Source organism: Astyanax mexicanus, chromosome 9 (genome assembly GCF_023375975.1).
Source record: "Astyanax mexicanus isolate ESR-SI-001 chromosome 9, AstMex3_surface, whole genome shotgun sequence".
Lineage (NCBI taxonomy): Eukaryota > Metazoa > Chordata > Actinopteri > Characiformes > Acestrorhamphidae > Astyanax > Astyanax mexicanus.
In genome coordinates this window covers 25,290,329-25,310,341 of record NC_064416.1, presented here as the reverse complement: position 1 = coordinate 25,310,341, position 20,013 = coordinate 25,290,329, and the positions used below count along the sequence as shown (strand labels likewise).

At 38.7% G+C, this 20,013-nt stretch overlaps 1 protein-coding gene across 5 annotated transcripts in view; it reads right to left on the bottom strand.

The window, feature by feature from the left end:
* hydin (HYDIN axonemal central pair apparatus protein) overlaps positions 1–20,013 on the bottom strand; it is a 114,817-nt gene that overhangs the window by 78,751 nt on the left and 16,053 nt on the right. For all 5 annotated transcript variants that reach the window (XM_049483464.1, XM_049483465.1, XM_049483467.1 and 2 more), the window contains exons 8-17: positions 13,232–13,433; positions 12,792–12,957; positions 7,793–7,892; positions 7,506–7,624; positions 5,310–5,533; positions 4,335–4,402; positions 3,934–4,169; positions 1,104–1,204; positions 889–1,024; positions 254–418 (exon numbers count right to left, since the gene is read on the bottom strand). In XM_049483464.1, coding sequence (XP_049339421.1) covers positions 254–418; positions 889–1,024; positions 1,104–1,204; positions 3,934–4,169; positions 4,335–4,402; positions 5,310–5,533; positions 7,506–7,624; positions 7,793–7,892; positions 12,792–12,957; positions 13,232–13,433 — 1,517 coding nt within the window. The remainder of the gene's footprint in view (positions 1–253; positions 419–888; positions 1,025–1,103; positions 1,205–3,933; positions 4,170–4,334; positions 4,403–5,309; positions 5,534–7,505; positions 7,625–7,792; positions 7,893–12,791; positions 12,958–13,231; positions 13,434–20,013) is intronic.

Genomic DNA, 20,013 nt, shown 5'->3' with positions numbered 1-20,013 from the left:
AATTTTCTGAATTGAGGCTGTAAATCAAAATGTTATATTTTAACTTAATATAGATGTTTTGAGATATATATATATATATATTTAAGGTGAAACTATTTGGTTCTAGAACTGTGCAGAAATGTAAAAAAGCCTAAAGACATTTAATTAAAGTATTTTAAAAAGTAATTGCTTTATACTTGCTATTATCAATATAACACTTCTCTTTTATGTTGTACACACACAAATACACACACATACATACACATATGCTTACCAGTGGAGGACCCTGTTGGCCTAGCAGTGCAAAGAAAGCTGTGTGGTGCAGTTGACCTAGTGCCTTGGCCTGAAGAACCAGAGGAATCTCCACTCTACTGCATGGTTCAATGACCCCTCGTGGTTGAGGACTGGAGAACAGCAGAGATGGGTTCTCCTCATACTCCTGCACACACAGACACACATGATCTTACTTACAAGAAGACAATAGGGCTGTGTATTGGTACTTGATGATACCATACATATCCGAACACAGGGGTTATAATTAAATGGATCGCAATATATTGCAAAAAAATATTGTTTAAATCATTTTTTAGGAAAACTGTCAATAGTATAAAACACTGAGTTATATTGATAAAATCTGAGTAAGAAAATATATATTTTAACAGTGAGATCTACTGGCAGAGTACAACACTGAAACCTAGTGGTAAGGTTTAAACTAAACACTAAATGAACCACTGTCTGCTACCAATCTTGCCACAAAACGAATTGTTCACAATTTGTCTGCACAGTATTGGAAGGGTAAGGTCAGGTCCTTCTTTGATTTCTCTTAACTAACCTCTTAACCTCTTAACATTTACAGGAATTGAATTACAAATTCTCTTATCTGCTCATATTGGGTTCCTATCAATTTACCTGCTCCAGAAGGCCATAGCATGCAGGGAGATCTGAGACATTGATCAGGGTCACAGACTTCTGATAGGGGTAATTCATGAAGCAGTTCTGGAACTCGAGCAAACGCCGCTCTAGGTGGACTTCAGGAACAAGACATCTACAGAGACAGCAACCAAGATGTAACCACCATGAATTTGTGGACGCTACAAACATGCTTTGGTTTGTAAATGCCTTACCTGGCCTTAATGGGGAGAGCCAAGACTTCCTCACCCACACCTTCAACATCCACCACTAGAGACATGCTGTACTCCTGAACTGTGTTTGAGCAGAAAGTTACCTGCAGCACACACACACACACATTAATTGCACATTTCAAAAACGTGTAAAAGACTTGATAATTACAACAGATATATTACAAATACATACAATATAAGTGCACATCTAAACATGCCAATGACAACAAATAGCACCTTTTCTCTTTCAAGTAATAAATAATTGGGTATGGAAAATGCAAATAAAAAAATCTGCAGTCTTTCTTGATTGGTTTTTGCTCATGAATATTCATACATGCAAAAATACAGCCTCTGATTGGCTAGCAGCACTGTGAGGCAGTGAGACGGACAACAGCTAGCAACATTTTAAAATAAAGACATTTTTACATTAATAACAGTCTTTGCAATGGCAAAGTTGTTACTTTACAACATGGGTAATGCACTGCTAAGTATAGTTCAGCCATTGGTCTAGTCTTAGAGTCTCTGTAAAATGGGAAATCCTCCGGAGATCCTATGTAAACCTATACCTACACACAGAGGTGGGTAGTCCAGAAAGTAAAAATTCACCCCGGGGTGGATTTTTACTTTTAACTAGTGTAAACAGAACCGTTAAAAAAATACACATCTACCTAGCTCAATTGTACTTTGCTGGTAGCGTTCCATAAACAAACCATTCTAACCATTTAACACTGATGTCTTATTTAGATGGCGTCTATAATAGATGGCGCCGCTGTGTGGCTTTAGCACTGCCTGTGGGCGGTGAGCTATGAGCCAAGGTGGCGAGGTCATGAATACTAATTCACAGGTTGACGTAGACAGGGGAGCTTTTCCCGATTGACTCGTTTTTCTGAACATTTTCTTTTAATAGTTACTGCGAATGAAGGAGACTGAGGAAATGTTTCATGTGCAGCATGCATATACAACTCAGAGAGACCTATAGTATTTCACAAAGGACAAGAAAAAGTAGATTTTAGCGGAAGGAAACTTTTAATTGGAATTTGTGAATGTAACTCTGTAGTGTCTGTTCTTGATGAAGTGCAGCCTTTTTAATGATTTTTAAAAAGGAGGCATATAGTGTTACACATAGTATATACTTAGTGCTTACCACCCTGCTGCTACTGGTAAATTGCAGTAGTGCAATTTTCCTCTAAAATGGTTCTAGTCCTCACTACTCAAATCCCAGTAGGTGCAGAACACCCGTAACAGGCTCTACACACTGAACTAAAAGTGCAGCAAAGACTTCTTCAGGTAGCTCAGTCTGTTGTGTGCCTGCTGGGCCAGCTGTCACGAGGTGGCACTGGGCGTCATCTGCCTCCTCAGCAGCAGGACACAGCTGCTGACCCCTCATACAGAACTCTCTGCATCACCAGGCCTCATTAGAGCCTGTGCGAGTGGCAGAACTGTCACAGATTGGGACCAACGCTCTCCGTACACAGGACAGGAGACACCTCGAACCCAGAGAGGCACGCAGACAGCTGGACAGATCCCGCAGATTAGTCCTTCCAAGGGTATGACAGCTAGAGCTGATGGGAAAAGACCACCAGCTGACAGCTACACACAGAGCTGGACAGCCGGCAATGGAAGCAAGGTGAGATAATCACAGCTTGATGGGGCTAAGCAAGGGGAGTCACCTCTCTCTCTGAGCTCCTTTCCTTCTTCTGCTCTGTCTTTTTCATTTTCTCTTCTAGAGACAGCAAACTTTTTTTTAAACATCTGAGCTGTCCTAAGCTGATTAGGGATTAGGGAAGTTCTGTTCTGCAGTGAAAGGAATCAAATTTGGAGTTCTTCTCTGACAGGGAATTTCCTAAATAAAAGATAAAAAGTAGACTAAAGAGGTTTTTGTCTTGGAAGAAAGCATTGTTGATGGAAAGGGCAGGGAAGACAGACTCAGCTGCTTCAGAAAGCAAACCTTTGCATGCTGAAATCAATTTAAATTTCATTTTGAATATGCAATGAGAAAATGTTCTGAAGACTGTCAAAGTAAGGAAGACCAAACGTATTTTGGCACTGTACAAAATTCTGCCCAACACCATAACACAGGCCTTCTTGATGTAAAGCGTGACAACAAACCATTGATCTTAGCACTGACCATGGTATGGATGATTTAATCTGCATCAAGACAAAAATAGGACTCGTTTATGAAGATAACCGGCTGCCATTCTGAATCACTACATAACAGTCTAGCATGACACCATTTCAGTCTTTGGTGATGTTGACATGGTGTTAGGGTAGTCGTTATAAGGGTTTGTGTTCACCAAAGACTGAAATGGTGTCATGCTAGACTGTCAAATTGTTTCTACACTGAGATGCAACATTTAGAAGAGACTGTCTGTGTTTTTGCTCCTCTGTCATGTTTGTGTAAAATCCTGCAGCATTACTCTATTGCGACAGTCCACATGCTCCATTTACTTTAGATGCTGTATCAAGAAATTGATGTGTTAAACACGTCCATGGGGCACAAACTGCTTCAATATGCAATTTGCTGTTTTACTGCAGTGATGTAAAAAAAAAAAAAAAAATTCATTGGTAATGGCATTTAAGTTCATTTTACGTTAGGATAGTAATGTTAGCTGGGTAAATTTGTTTGTTTACCAAAAGATTGGCTACCTTTCACTGTGTACATTTCTAATTACCTGTGATTTACTGTGGTTTTAGTGATTTTGATATGACTGGAATTGTATGTAGTGCAATCAAAAAGCTGTATGGCGAATTGCATCACATGCTGAAAATGAGAAACAGTGAGAAGACTTTCCCCATGTGTCTTATAACAATGTATTTGTAGATGTAACTATACCTGAATGTCTTTATGGCTCAGAGCCCGAATGGCGCCGGACCTAGGCATCACTTTAAATTCTTGAGGCCTCTCAGCTACCCTGTCTCCCGGCCTCCAATTATTCCTGTTGAACTGTGAGACCTGTTCTGAACTGGTCACACTGTCCTTCCCCATGCCATCTCCAGGGATCCGCATGCCAAAGCTCATGGGTACCAGTGAGGTATTGCTAAGACGGCATGTCAGCGTTTGAGGAAAGCCTATGAGATCAACACAGAGAAGTGTCAAAAAACTTAATAGCAAAAAATGAAGACTACAAACTACATTGGCAGTAAACAGGACGTGGCAGAGGCACAAAGGCTATTGGTAAATGGGAAGGCATTGATCATCCTGATTAATAAAGTGCAAAGTACAAGTTCATTTACCGAAGGACATCTCGCCGAAGTTGAGCTCTGAGACGCTGAAGTGGAACGTTGGGCCTATTACACACCCCCTGCCACACACAAAAGGACAGAGAGGCGCCCATTAAAACAAGACTCCACGCAGCATGGGGAGAAGTGAAGGTCACTGGACATGTGGCAGGAAGAGTAATTAGCTAAAAGTACCAAAAGACCAGCTGAAGAAAAGAGCTATATGACAGAAAGAGAGAGAGGGAGAGAAAGAGAGAGGGAGAGCTGGGAAAGGGTGAAAAATATAAAATCAATCTATTTTGCGAATGACAATGCAGAGTGGTGCTTCCGTAATTTCGGCTTTCAGCATTTACAGTAATCCATCTTACTCAGGAGGGGTAAGTCTATTGTGAGTCTTCACCAGCCATTCTCATTCATTGAATTCAGGTGCAACTCTTATAGATTCATTTAATTTGCATTGCAAATGACTCAAAAACCGACAGAGCAAAGCCAGAGAGTGTGGAAGATAATGATAAATAGATCCTGGTCCAGAAACATCTAAGGATATTTTCACACCTATATTTTGTTTTCTTTGGTGCGAGTCAGTTAATGAGTTTGTACATTCAAAGCATTTTCTGCTTGGTTTGGTTTGTTTTTACACAGGGAAAACCCAAAAGCACTAAATGCATCACAACTTATTGATCAGACCTGTCTGGGCCGGACCAAAAAAAACACAGATGAAGAAAGTCCTGTGTTTTGGACTAGTGCATATTTTAGTACAATTTAGCTTGGAGCAATAGCCGATAGAGCATTTGTTCTTAGCTGCAAAAATTATCTGGACAATATAGCAGATCAAACTACACCTGAACAGCAGTTCACTTTAAACAGGCTGAGGTCACATCACATGCTCAACACAAATGGACTATTTTAACTGTGGTCTCTTTAGGTACATTTGGCTAGACAGTAGAAATGTTTTAGCAAAATCAGTTCACTTTAAAGTAAGAAGAATACCTAAAGGTGAGGCTGAGAGGCTGAGGGTTCCCCTCCACCATGAAGTAAAACTCTTCAGAGAAGATGCCCAAGTTGTCTGAGGAGAAGCAGACCTCTAGAGCATGGCAAGCCCCAGGTGGCACCATGCCCTCAGCAGGGTTGAAAGAGAAGCACAGTCCCATAGCTGTACTGGGAGGCACTAGTCTGTATGGGGCATCTATAAGTCCCTTATTGCTGACAAGTACCTGGGAAAAAGGTAAAAGCACAGAAGCACAAATGTAAGAACATCAGATCACATGAATCTTCACAAGGTCAAATTCTCAGTATTGAACAACTCTGCTGAAAAAGCTCAGAATTTTTTATTTGAGTCTCACCAACTAGCATCAAACCCTTTTGGTCATAATGGTCAACTTGCTTGGTCATACAGGTCATGCTGTTCATCCAGCTTGGTTAAGTTGGCCATACTAGTCACCCATCTTGAAAATAATGGTTAACTAGCTTTGCTGATAAAACTAGAATTAATACATATTCCATTCTGATCAAGAACTAAGATTATTGACAAGCTTAACCAGCTTGAGCTGGACAGGCTGTTTTTTTCCAGCAGGGAAAATGTGCCAATCGTGCCTATGTGTTCTGATCTACTATGTTTATATTAGTGGAGTATGTGATATGTGCATCATTCTGTGGCCAAATCTATGATGTGACTGATGCTCAGATCAATTACAGCAAAGCTGGGTTAATCTTACCCATACAAAACCCCTCCAAGGCAAGTCCTCCGGCCAAATCAGATGCAATTAGTCTGCAACTTCCTTTACAATTACACTAATGCAATCCTAAATTCACCTTAAAAGAAAAGTAGCCATCTGGCCAAGCCACTCTGTTTAAATTATTTAACTTCAATGGTATTTGATATGTGCCAAAAATCTGTCTTTATCAAGACTAGTAATGAAAACCTCTTTTAATTATTCATCAGCTGTTGACTTAATGCTAAAGTAATCCATAGATCACTGCCTACAAATGACGGACTCAAGATGATGCTTGTCTTCACTCACTGACTTTCAATGTTGAATTGGTAAGTAGAAGACTTCTTCTGTTTCTGCATAATTCCCATCCCTGCAGAGCTTCACAAGAGCTTTTTAGAGCTCTGAGTCAATGATGTGGGCATGAGTAGTCTTTAAAAGGCCAGAGGACAAATGGCATTGGGACAAATTTAGCTGAGGGAAATTTAATAGATATTATGATAGACTGGCATTGTCATTGTAACCAATGACACATGCCATGAACTGAAAATAATGCTAACATTTATTGATATGGTTTAGTGTTGAGCTTAGGCATATTGGTTGTTCACAAATACACACACACAATCCTTTTTATTCTATGAGTGTGTTTGATCTAATAGAAACTATAAATAGTTTTGTGTGCCTCAAACAGCTGCTCATGTGTCAGGATACATGATCTACAACCATGTTTAAGATGCAAAGAAAGGCAAGAATATATTTCCCTACTACAATTGTTCAGTGATTATCAATTCTGTTTAAGTACACTGATTAAACCAGTTGGCAGTGTGCAAAAGCCTAACCCAGTTTTACTATGAGCATTGCTTAAAATTAATTATCTGGTTTATTTGCCCATTGCAAAAAACACGTTTTAATATTATGTTCTGTATAAATGATGTATAAATAAGGTGTTCCTTAGTTACTGTATATATTTGTTCAGATGTCCTCCAGCAGAACACATGACAAACTACAGTGTATTTAATCAGGATTTAGATTGGTACTGTAAAAACTGGGCTCCTTTTTTAATTAAAGATGACATAAACCTTTACAGCCCAGATTATTAGCTTTCTATACCAATCAGCCATAGCTTTAACACAACCATCTTGTTTCTACACTCTACAGCTCCACTAATCATATAGAAGCACTGTGTGGTTATGTAATTACTCATGGACTGTAGTCCATCTATTTCTTTACTATCATCCTTTCATCCTGTTGTCTGATGGGCCCAACAGGTATGAGCTGATCAGTAACAGCAGTGCTCCTGGAGTTTTTAAACACATCAATGACACTGCTGGACTAAGAACAGTCCACCAACCAGAAATATCTAGCCAACAGCATCTTGTGACCAATGATGAGGTAGTAGAAGTTGTACAGCAACAGATGAGGTCAAACTTGGTAAGAGTGTCTAATAGAGCGGACAGTGAATGGAAAATAGTGATACCTCATAGCAGTTCTTAGAACCAATAAAGACATTCTTCATATCCAGTTCAACAAAGTTAAACTGCAGTTTGGGTCCTATGCCCTCCGCCTTTATACGTAATGGTAAACGAGCTTCTCTGCCTGCATAAAGAACAGGGAAAAATAAATAAACAACAAAGTATGAAGTGACTCATGCATGACAACATGTGAAAGTCAAGTGGATCAGCTCTTAAATCTTACAAAAAGCTCCTTGCACCTATTTTAGTATTATGTAATGGACATGAAGAGAGTAGGTTAGCCAAAGGTTACCTGTGATATCACAGTACACAATCTCTTGGTAGAGTCTGGCTTCTTGAGGTTTGAAGATGATGTTGATTTCTGCTGTCTGCTTTGGCCAGATGTCCCCTTCCTGTAAAGAATGCAGAAAGCTGCTGTCAACAAAAACACTCCACTCCACCAGATGCATAACTAAAACTGCACCTCAGGCACTTCAGCTGCTTCTGGATTTGACTGTGGGCTTTGGTTCAGCATTGTTACAAAATTTTCACATTTACACTCATGTAAAAAATATGCGACACTATTAAAAACTTTTTGTCATGTTTTGGTGTTCCAATACAAAACATTCCAGTAAATTCACAAAGGAATTGCTTAAAATAAAGAAATTGTGAGATCTGGAAAGGCCCTTTTAGTCCATTTAAAATACCGTGGAATTATGAAAGCGTTCTGTAGTTTGTCAGATCAATCCAAAAACCATCTTGCTTGATTTGCAGGTGATGCACGTATAGGTCAAATCAACAGCATTTGTAGTGATGAGTTAACAATCATGGAACACAGCACTGAATCTGTTGATCTATGGAAATACATCACATAAAATTATCATTAAAATAATATATCATTAAAATTAAATATATAATTTATATTAATTTACAGCAAAAAGCAGTTGGCTGATTTCAGGTGCATATGCACACACAAACTGCTCACAAAGCCCTAAAACACAGCCCTGTATTAGATAGCTAATGGTAAAGACATCAAGAGTACTCTGGTAGTCAGTGGTCAGCAGTGGTCCTGCAGAGCTCTGACAGCTCAAGTGTAATACTGCTTACCCAGCATGAAAAGGGGAGGGGCATTTACACCCGAGCAGAGGCCACAGATTCTATTCTGCCTCTTTCCCTGGCTGAACAAGGCCTGACAGGGTGGCACAAGGGTCGAGTCGTTCCTTCTCCTCTCTCTCCGCCTCCCCGGGGGGTGTGGGTGTGTGTTACGGTCGTGTTGAGGCAGATGAGGTGTGGTGATGAGGGATGGCAATGGGAATAGATGAGGGAGAGAGAGTGTGGCTGGATCTCTGGAGGGGCTGTCTTTACCCATCGGTCATAGCCGGAGGTGAGATAGGGATGAGCTTCTGTGACTCAGCGCTCTGCAGCAGGGCGGACGTGAGAGAGAACGTTTCTCCTCCCTTTTTTCTTGTCTCGTTTACTATATTTCTTCAATATGTTTCACATAAACAACATGGCACCAACTGGGATAAATAGAGCTAAAATGGACAGTGAAGAGTAAGGATGCACTGAATATTTAGCAACCGAAAATGAACACTAAACATCAAAGGTGCCTGTTTAGTGAAATATTTTAGGTTGCCAAACATTGTGCATCCATACTTCACACAGATACTTTTTTCCTTTTAGAGCCAAGTTATATGTGTACAAATTTGTGAAAAGAACAATTTATATCGAACTATCCATAGTAAACAATTTACAGCTAACAATTACTTTATTTTAGTCCTATTTCTAGGTTATTTTAGTCCTAAAACAGATTTAAAAGGTCCACACTCTTTTCCCTCCTCCCCCTCCCCCATGCCCTGACAGTGCGTATACCGAGCAGAGAGTGTGGGAGAGAGCCAGGAGAGAGCTGATAGGGAAAGCTGACAAATTGCAGCCTTATATTAGTTTTTATGCTCTTTTCGCATAATATTATATAAAATACAGCATCAGTTATCATACAAAATACAGCACCACTTATCATGCTTGGTACTTGATATCAGTTTACGAGCCTTTCACAAACTGGCTGTTTTCTAGCTAAAAGATTGGAGTCGTACAGGGCTAAGAAAGTACCAATAACTGAGCTAACAGTTTAGCCTTAGTTAGCATTTGTTTGTTTACCAAAAGAATGACTGCAGTTCTCCTTATAAATCCTTATTAATAACTCACAGTTCACTTAAGTAGTACTTGCCAGCTACATGTATGATTAAAATAGCACTACTGAAATACATTTACGATTGAAATAGCACCAATGAAGTAAATTCATTATTAAAATTGCACTGCTGAGGTAAATGTATTGCTGGGATATTAAAAGGGTTAATTGTTCAATAAATATTTGTTAAAATGTAGTTTTGTAACTAAAAACATCTATACATTTAGACTGGTAAAAATGGTGAAATAGATAAAACCCTGTGGAAATATGTGTTTGGTAATAGGTATATGACCTTCGGCCAAAGATTTTAATTTTAGTTAATTTCTACTGTAGAGTGATTGCTGCATTGGGAAGAAAAATCACCCCTGCAATTCCATTAGATGACAAAATGACCCCTCGAGGGAAAGTAATGATGTAAAGAAGGCTCTTTTATCATATTGGTTGACGTGATGAAAGAGATCTACTGCCTTTACTTAAGGATGCTGAAGTAGGACATGCTTGCATATTTATGTATAAATTCATGGGCAGTGTTGTTACCTACCTAGTGCAAATTTAAGCTGAACCCATTGCTGACACAAATGTGCAAACGCACAAACACACAAACACACACACACACTTGCCCATGTGCTATACATGGTACTGGAGGCACTTGAGGGCAGTCCAGAGAACACTTACCATTTAGAACTTCTGATTTTCAACAAGCTATTGTTCTATGTGTAGTTTGTACCTTGAAAATGTGTTGCATACATTTCTGATGACCAATGCACCAAAGCAAAATAGTCATAAAAGGCAGACAATACATAGTTCACCACAGTTGTCAACACAGCTACAAAGATATAGCAGGTTTGTTCATTCAAAACTCCTAATACAGATCATAAGTTACGCAGATGTTGTGATATGGATTTGAAACCGATATGTGCAATGAACAATTCAATTGCCATAATGTTTCTTTTCTGAATCTATCTGGTGTTTATACCTGCATTATAATATGGTTATCATAGGCTATCGTCAGCTGATCCATGGTAATGGCTGTGTGGATAATAGCGGCATCATCCTTGTGGCAGGCAAAGATAATTGATTCTCCAGCTTGGTGAGCCCAGCACTACCAGGGGTGTGTATTGGCTATAACCTCACAATACAAAACATATCACATATTACCTTAGAAATTTATGCTACGCATTTGCAAGGTTCAATACAGTGGTACAATTCAATATATTATAAAACTGAAAGCTAAACAGTTGTTTAAATAAAATATTACATTTTAGAACAAAAAGTATAAAATATGACTAAAATAAGTTTTTATGCAACCAGAACAGTGAAATCTATTGACAGACAACACTGCTCTCTAGTTGGCAGTTTAAAAATAACAATAAATTAACTGCTGTCTGCCACTAATCTTTATATGTAAGCTAATAAATAAAAATCAATACTGGGTTTTCAAACAGTATTGTATTATGACACAATATCAATATTTTCTCACACCTCTAACAACTACATTCACTTATGTCTGTAAAGAGATTGAATGAATGGGTGTTTCTCTCAAGAGTTGAGCAGCATCTCAGGTGCACGTGCTGCATCTCCTGATACTTTATACTGACAACATTCTACGACCCAATCAGCGTAAAGTGTTTTTTCCATGTTTTTTGCTGAATTCTGCCTCCCAACTAGAATTTAACTTTCTATCAGAGTATGTAGGTCCAGCAGCAGAATGAGCATAACAGTGTTTCTTTGGATTAATTTAATTTCTGTTCAGAAAAAAAACTAAAACGTTCAGTGTTTGGAAATAGAACAAGTATACCTAGTGCCAAATTTTATGCTACATTCAGAGGTCACTTCATTTAATCCATTCCAATGCTCTAATGCACATAAACTGAAGGCACACTGTGTATACATTTGCAGTGATACACTTAGAACTTATACCTTGTGGGTAGAGTGGGACACTATGGATACATTTGCAGTGATACACTTCACAGCAACTCAAAGATAGTCAGCATGGTATGATGTGGACTTTGTCTGGGATTCGATTGTTAAGGGTATTGGAAGAGGAAGAGAAGGGGCAAGCGGTTCATCAAAGTGCTGAGCTGGTATCCTCTAGAGCAGAGTAAACTACAAAGACACATCTGTCTCTGTCATCCAGGACAGAGGCTCTGAATGAACGAGAGAATGAAAGAACAGGCAAAAATCCAAAACTGTTGCAGACCAAAACCAAACACCCCCTCTCAAACACACACACACTGTTTTAGAACAAATGCAAAGTTGAAAACCTGTGCTTTAAAAAATCTAATGCTGCTCTACAAGCAAAATGCTGCCTTTAACCCTTTGAATTGCACAGATTAATATCTGCCAGAAAAAGACTGGCAGCTGAAACCAAGCTCAAGGTTTGTGCATTTCCACACTGCGATGAAAACATCTCCATTCATAATTAGCAACACCATTCAGTTTCATACTTTGCTGTTTATACTGACCCACATACAGAAACCTCTCAGCTAATTAGTGACATCTTCCGCATGATGTAAGTTGCGGTGCTGTGTTGTGAGAAGAGTCTGGGTTACACCATATGTTTAGGCATATGGTTGTACATTACATGGACATTGTAGGATTCAGATTTAATTGCTTGTCGTGTACTTCCACATGGGAACTGGAGTGAGAATCAGAAAACAGAAAGCAGAATAAGCTGACAACGCACGGATCTTTTCTAAAGGAAAGCTTTGTATGTAAATGTAAATATAAATATATAAATACAAATATATATAAAAAATATATATGCACGCACACACTCATCAGCCCTCTTTCTTGTCTCTTTCTCTATATATAGTACCCTATTCTTATATTTAGTACCGTATACCGTTTCACTGCATACTTTATTATCCTCCTTTCACCCTGTTCTATAGCAGTCTGTCACTTGCTCTCTCTATCTCACATTTATTAATAATAATAAAATATTTTTTAATAATAATACATTCTGTCAATATCAATTCTGTGATATTCTATATTATTTGCAGGTTAGGGAGCCACTCCAATATGAGGGAGATTTCAGCACAATCGAGGAAAGTTGGGATGTCTACAATTTTTAAATCAATGAAGGGAGGACAATGTTAACTAGTGTTAGATGTTTGTTAGACACCTGAGGCTCCATGATGATGTGCTGGTCACTGAAAACTAGGCTGTCCTGATGAAGCTGCCTGCGCCGCTGCTGGAAGAGGTGGTCACGCAGAGTGAGGTCAGTATCACCCTCCGTCAGAATCTGCTCCATCTCATTATCCTCCTCCGGCTGCAGCTCTGAACAGAACCTGGAGACAGAGAAAGAGACAGACAGAGAGCGACAGAGAGAGGGAGAGAGAGATCGAAACATGACATTCAGACTCCCTCTCTGGGGGAGAACATTCCAGTCCCCTTAAGTGAAGCAGTATTCTGACAGATTCAATTAAACAACATGAACAGCTTTAAGATAAAATGATCTACAAGGCCAGTACTCGAGCTGCCAGGAATGAAACCCATGTGTGTGCAGAGATACTGCTCAGGAAGTTTAAACTCTAAAGTCAATCTTGCTTCTGTCTAATTAACCTTAGTCTGTGCTGCTCCTCCTCATCCTCTGTGGCAAAACTCTTCCACTGGTAATGCACTATGGTGTCACTTCTGTTCAGGATGGCCACTCGGCGCTGGTTGGCCATGGTGATGTACGTCTTCTCCACCAGCACAGAGTTCCTGTCCAGTCTTACACTTACATCTATAGAGGTGCCATACAAACTGATGTAGACATCCTCTCCTGAAACAGAAAATATATCAATCAATCAGACAAGACCACAACTACTTACAGCTTGATGTATGATTTTATCCATACTGAACACAGAAACACACAAATAAATATGTTTTGTGCTACTTGAGCTTTAGTTTCATTAATAAGGACAGGTACAATGTTTATGTTTGACAAATAACATATGTAATCATAATTATTTTTCATTTCATTTCAGTTTTAAAAAAGAGGACACTTGGTTACAGAACTATGCTGTTACATATGTTTCAGGGTGGGAGGATGGCCACAACGCATCTCAAAAAAGTAGGAATATGGCAACAAACGGCTGGAAAAATTAGTGATAGTATTAAAAAATAACTGCAATAGGGGCAATTTGCAACTAAATCACCTTACTGGGCACAACATTACCAAAGATCAAAGCAAAGATCAAAAAAAGATCAACCGAGGTTCAATTTGCAGAAAATATGTCTAAATCTATGACAAGCAATGTTCCTCAGTGCAAATTTATCCCACAATTAGCACCAACTCTTTAATTCAAACTTTATGGCACTCCATCAAATGACTAAAAATATGTTCTGCATTGTATTCATAACTAATTAAAATCAAAATCAACTGAGTGCTCCAAAAGGCCAAAACACTAAAGCTAATGACAACAGCAGAGAGCGAAGTGACTGTCTAGTGGTTACAGAGATGGCGCTGTTGCACTGATTTAAGCTGATGTCTAAACAAACAATTAAACAAATGGTCTCTCCAAGGGCATGCCGTCACATGACCCCATTGCATAGACCAACAGTGTAAAAAAGTGGAATTCAAAATGAGGGCCTCAGTCAGCAGCAGAGGATGTAAATCTCACCAACGTTTTGATTCGTTTTGGTTGGTTAGGCGACATTCAAAACAGCAGCTCCACACCCGAGCACACATCATGACCCTAACAAAACAACGATGAGCCAAAATACACGCTCACACCCCGACACACAAATTGGAAAGATGTATTCAAATACAAAAGCAGAGCAGCAGTCATTTTCTCTTCACATTTATTTAGAATGACGGGGGTAAAGAAATGAGAAATGATCAGAGGGTGTGAAAAAAAAGGGTTTGTCTCCTTGAGGTGCCCAAACAAGAGGTAATGTATGCATAGTGCCACTTGTTTTTCATATTTTACACAGCCAAATGAAATCAGTCTTTCTATACAAGCCAGCAGGGCAGCACTGCCAGCTCTCAGCTGATTGGCTGACACTTGGAGAGTTTGTATATGTGTGTGTGTTTGTGTGTGTGTGTGTGTGTGTGTGTGCACAGAGGGGACAGGAACCCAATTCCTCTAACAACCCTTCCAGGTTTGAGAAAACAAATTTACAAATAGCCTGCAGATAACAACTTTGCCATCCACATGACATGATGGATGGATGGGAAGATGAGTGATAGATGGATTCGTTGAAAACTGGGTCTCCAATTTGGTTGATAGGTTGGCAAGATTGTCAACCAATTCACACGCATACGTGAGATGACTTGAAGATATGGTTTGGAGGCAATAACTTTTTTTCATGCATTCAACTACGATTCAGCAGTCACTTGACATTCAGTAACGAGTTCATTATAAATGACGCCAGATCGACATGGTTTCTAAAGGCGTTTTTGCCCAGCAAGACGTGTCCACGCTGTCTGAAACATTCCTCTCCACTGCAGGACATTTGCAATGCATCTCGCTTGCTGTTTCACGCATGATTGCATATGATTCCACTTAAAGCGTTGCATAAGACTCACACGTGCACCCACAGAGTCACTTAATCTGTTCACACGAGTATTGCATTTATTGGACGGAGAATACGTTTATTTTTCTCATCGTGAGCTTCTCTCTCATGGCTCTATCCTATGGAGGCCTAGACACAAACAGGGAGGTCACCAGAGGCCCGGCAGATCATTTGCCGGCCTTGGAGGACGGTTTGGTATCAGGTGTGACAAACTACCAATGTTCTCCATCCCCCACCCAACACATGTTCATGAAAAGCTGTCCAATCCAGCACAATGGAGCTTAAAAGGCTGCTTTCCATGAAAGTGATTATCATGATACATATACAGACAAAGAGATTTCATTGTAGTGTCTTTCAAACAAAACAGAACTTAAAGCTCAGCGGTGAATACACATTTTTTATAGACCAAAGAAAACATCTCATGGCATCTAATCACAGCAGATAACAACCAGAATAGATTTAATAAAAAGCCTGCATATCTGAAACCAGGAAAGCACAGAAAAGCAGAAAAAAAACATATTATTCTCTTTTCTTTTTCTATACTGATGAGTGCAACCCAATAAGACCTGCTCTATGATGATACTTTGGGGTCCTGAAGAACAGGATAACAAAAGGGTAATAAAGTATGCCGAGAAACAAACGGATGACAGTTTGTAATTACAAAAATACAACCTGCCTATTATAGGCTTTGCTTAGCGCAGAGGTTTCTAATTCTGGCTCTGAAGTAGCCCCACAGGTTTTAGAGTTTATATTAATTACAGCACACCTGATCCAGATGATCCCTTCTGTTAAAATCAGGTACATAAAATTATCAAGCATCTGATTTATTATCAGATGCCAATTATCTGATTTCTTATCAATATCAATATCAATGTCCACCAGCCACTTGTTCTGTGGTAATTTTGATGAATCGTTCATAAGGTTGTTTAATTGCCACGTTCCCCGTTTCCTCTAAGAAACACAGTCATTTAGAATGTTTTTCCACTCAGTCTATCTCAGGGGGGGTGTTTTGACAGGAATGTGACATCAATGCATAAACTCTATAAAAAAATTGTACTCAAAGTTTTTTACAACTGTATATTTTTGTGTTTTGTTTTATAACTTCTGTCATGTCAGAGCTTTGTATAACAGCAGAGTCTTCATTCACTTCTGTAATCTTGTTTTGTTGACAGTCTTAAAGGAATGCCTTTGGCTTCCCCTAGATTTTTCTTTTTTTTCAGCTTGGGTGGCAGATCCTAAGTACTCTGGACAGCTTCTTGAATATAAAACACGGAAAATGCTACTGTGAACTGAATCACAATAAAACAGCCATACCAACTTCAATAAAAAGTATGTGATCACAATATGACAGTATAGTGGGAGCTTAAGAGACCTATGCTTAAAAGAGTCCACAAAACTATACTGAGTGTGTTAAATAGTGCTCAACTTTTTATAGAATACAACACATGTCTAGCTAAAAAATTCTGTAAAATAAATCTGTTTATATTCTCTATAGACATGTTTGAGTCTGCACTATAATTATGAGAATGAGTTATAAGAGCATGTAATTTCAAAGAAATTCTTAAAACAAAATTAATGTGAACTGTAAAAAATATTTTGTAAATGCATCAATATAATGTTAATTTCCACTAGCCTGCTATACTTACATTTTAACTGAGTTTAGCTTAAGTTTGATTTTATGCTCTACTTACGGTACACACTTTAAATGAACCAAAGCTTTCAGCATCATGTATCACGTTTGTTGTCTGTTTATTACAGTTTCTCAAACTGGCTTTTCAGATGAAAGATACAAAGGGTAGGATAATAACATTAGCCTCTGAGTTGACAACTTAGCTAGTGATTTTGTCATTAGATTTAGTGACTTGTAAGTCCCCTCTAGTAAGTTATAAAAAAAAAAAGTGACAAATCTTCCGACTTTTTGTAGAAACCTAAAGCTTTTTTCAACAGGAGATATGAACCTATTTGTGATTTTTTTCCTTTAATTTACTATTTATAGTAAATTCATGATTAGAGTACCACTTCTGAGGGACATTTATTATTAAAAAATGGTAGCTAAATGTTGAATACATTTTTTTTATTGTATTTTAGATTTTTTTTTCTTTAAAAAGCAAGACAAATTCATTAAGAGATGTTTAATTTACTCAATTGTAAAACCTATGAAAAACATTTTGTTGAGTATTCGGTATTTGGCCAAATTCAGCATCATTTCATGCCGTTTAGGTTTCTGCCAAAATCGTTTAGGTGAATCCCTGTTCTGAAGTCACACCTCTCTCTGTTGGCTCCAGCTGTAGCACAGTAAAAGTGACTGGAACACTTGGAGCCTTAAGGACCTGCTGTGGAGCAGCTCCTGCTGCAGTTATATAAGCATGTCTCCCAGCAGTTGGAGGAACTGCTGTTGGTTAATGCACATTTTACCACAGCGGGTACAAAAGGAAGCTGGCACATCTGATACGCCGCGAGCGAGAGTATTAGCACTGATGTTTGACTGCTCAGACATTGGAAGGTGGTTTGGAGAGAAATAGGGAGGAGGGGAAGAAAAGGGGTGGGGTGTAAAGAAAATAAATATATAAATGAAAACTCAACCTCATTATCGCTCTCATCATAGAGCTGACAGAGGCAAATGACAGGCAGAGTACCGTGGTTTTCAGACACATGCACACGCACGCACAGACACCCCACCAATCTTCAGCTTTCATCCCCTTCCTCTCGCTGCTTAATTCTGCACAGCCATCACTTTCCACAGCAAGCCGGGGACATTTTTAACCCCTGTCTCTGTGAGTGGAGCTTTATGGTGGGAGGTGTACGTGTGTGCTGGGGGGGTAGTGTCTTTGATAGGGCACGCTGCATCTGGCAGCCTACTGGGGGATTGTGGGAGAAATGAGGGTAGGGGGAAGGAGGGAGCGAGTGCTGCAGAGAGGGTGTGTATGTGTGTGTGTGTGTGTGTGTGTGATGTCAGATCAGCTCATGTAAAGTGCACTCTAAAAAGGCTGCAGAGACTCTCTTCTGCACACCAGGCTGTTAGAGCCGAACGCCAGCATGCACGCATGAGGAAAGTTCCACCTTCCTCTAAAAAGACTGAAAACAACAGCAGTATGGGTTAGACATCAGCCACATTTAATTAGGACTGGCAGAGAGCTTCATACAACCACTGCCAAGATTTTTTTTTACATATAATGTATATTCTTTTACATTTAAAAGGAACGTGTCTGTACAAGCTATACTCAGTTGAAAAGAAAAGGGAATATCAACCAATTAACTATAGTCATAACCCAATAATAGCCAGTAGGATAAAAAAGTGAATTTTAGACCATGTTTGCTCAATTTATGTAATCATATCATATATAACACAAATGTCTGTGTTCTATTCAAAATGGTTACCCACTCAAAAAGCATTTTTTTCTTTATTGCCTCACACCAGCCATCTACAAGAAAACATCACCATGCATAAGCATCACCATGCATTAGCAATATTCATAAGCTACACTGTTAAAACCAATGACAGTAGAAAAGTATGTACAACATAGCACAATATCTCTCAAGTGAAGCTACCACAGATCTAGTGCTTCTGCTGGTCGTTTTCATGCAGTATGATATATAATCACTCTAATTCCCATATGTTTCATTCTATGTTAATTCACTCATTTAAACTGTCTTTCCATCTTCAATGTCAATGTCAATTACAATAATTTAAAAAAAGGTGTTAATATTGGCACATTTATTATTTACCCCAAAAATATTGTTTTGGCAAAGTTGTACTTAGAAATAAGTGATTGGCAGGCTTAGTCTTAAGAGACCATCTGCATTACATGGAGTAGCAGAGTTGTAATTGAGCTGCTATTATCGATCACATGGTTTTGCTTGTTGGTTGCATTAACAGGCACTCTGTACACAGTTCTTTGCAGATTTTCCAGTAAGTCTGTTAGTGTCTGTAAGTGTTAGTGTAAAATAGTCAATGCGATCTAATTCATTTTTAGCCTAATTAGTTGTTAAAAATAGTTAGAGGTGCTGGACTTATTTATTTTCTGGTATGAACCGAGCGCAAATGCTAATTAAAATATTTTTTTTTTTAATCTTGTAATCATCACAGGTCTGTGCTGTGGGGGGTAAATTAGGGGTTAAACTGGATGGTAGCTTGGAGGTTAAACTGGATTGTAGTACATTCAGTTCATCTCTGTATTAAACAGAGCTAACAAAGCTGAGCTTTGTAATAAAATGCAGAGACTGCACATTTTCTGTTGAAATATTAGACTTCAATTAAACTGGACGAACTAGGTATTTAGCGGAAAAATGAATCTAGTTCTTTATCCTGTGGTATAAAGTCAATGAAGGCAGTCTGAAACACTTGGTAAGAGAGAAGGGGGAAAGCCTAACAAAATTAATTAAATGAAATCAAATGTACTTGTATTTTTATAAATACTGAAATCTTGTAGCAGGAGAAAAGATCAAACACATCAGTAGGTGACCCTAAGTTTACCTCTGGCCTCTACTGCACAGATTCTGGTTACAAGTTTTACAACATGAAGGATATTTTTGCCTTTATATCTATAGAAGAGAAGGGAATGGAAGCAAAACATTAATGCTTTTCTACAGGCATTGATTTAGACTAAATGTGTCCCAGACCACCTCCTGAAGAGGTCAGATTTGAATCTGTTTTAAATACGTTTTGGGTACACCTGCATTTTTATGCAGGCAAGCTCTTTCCAGATATAATCTCTCCTTTGACTCCCTTGTTTCTCTTTGCTGCCAAATATTTCTAAAATAACCCTTATTGTGAATTGCTGTTAGTTTGAGCCATAAAAGTCCTATGAATTCCATTCTGCCTGTTTATACAGTAATTACTGTTC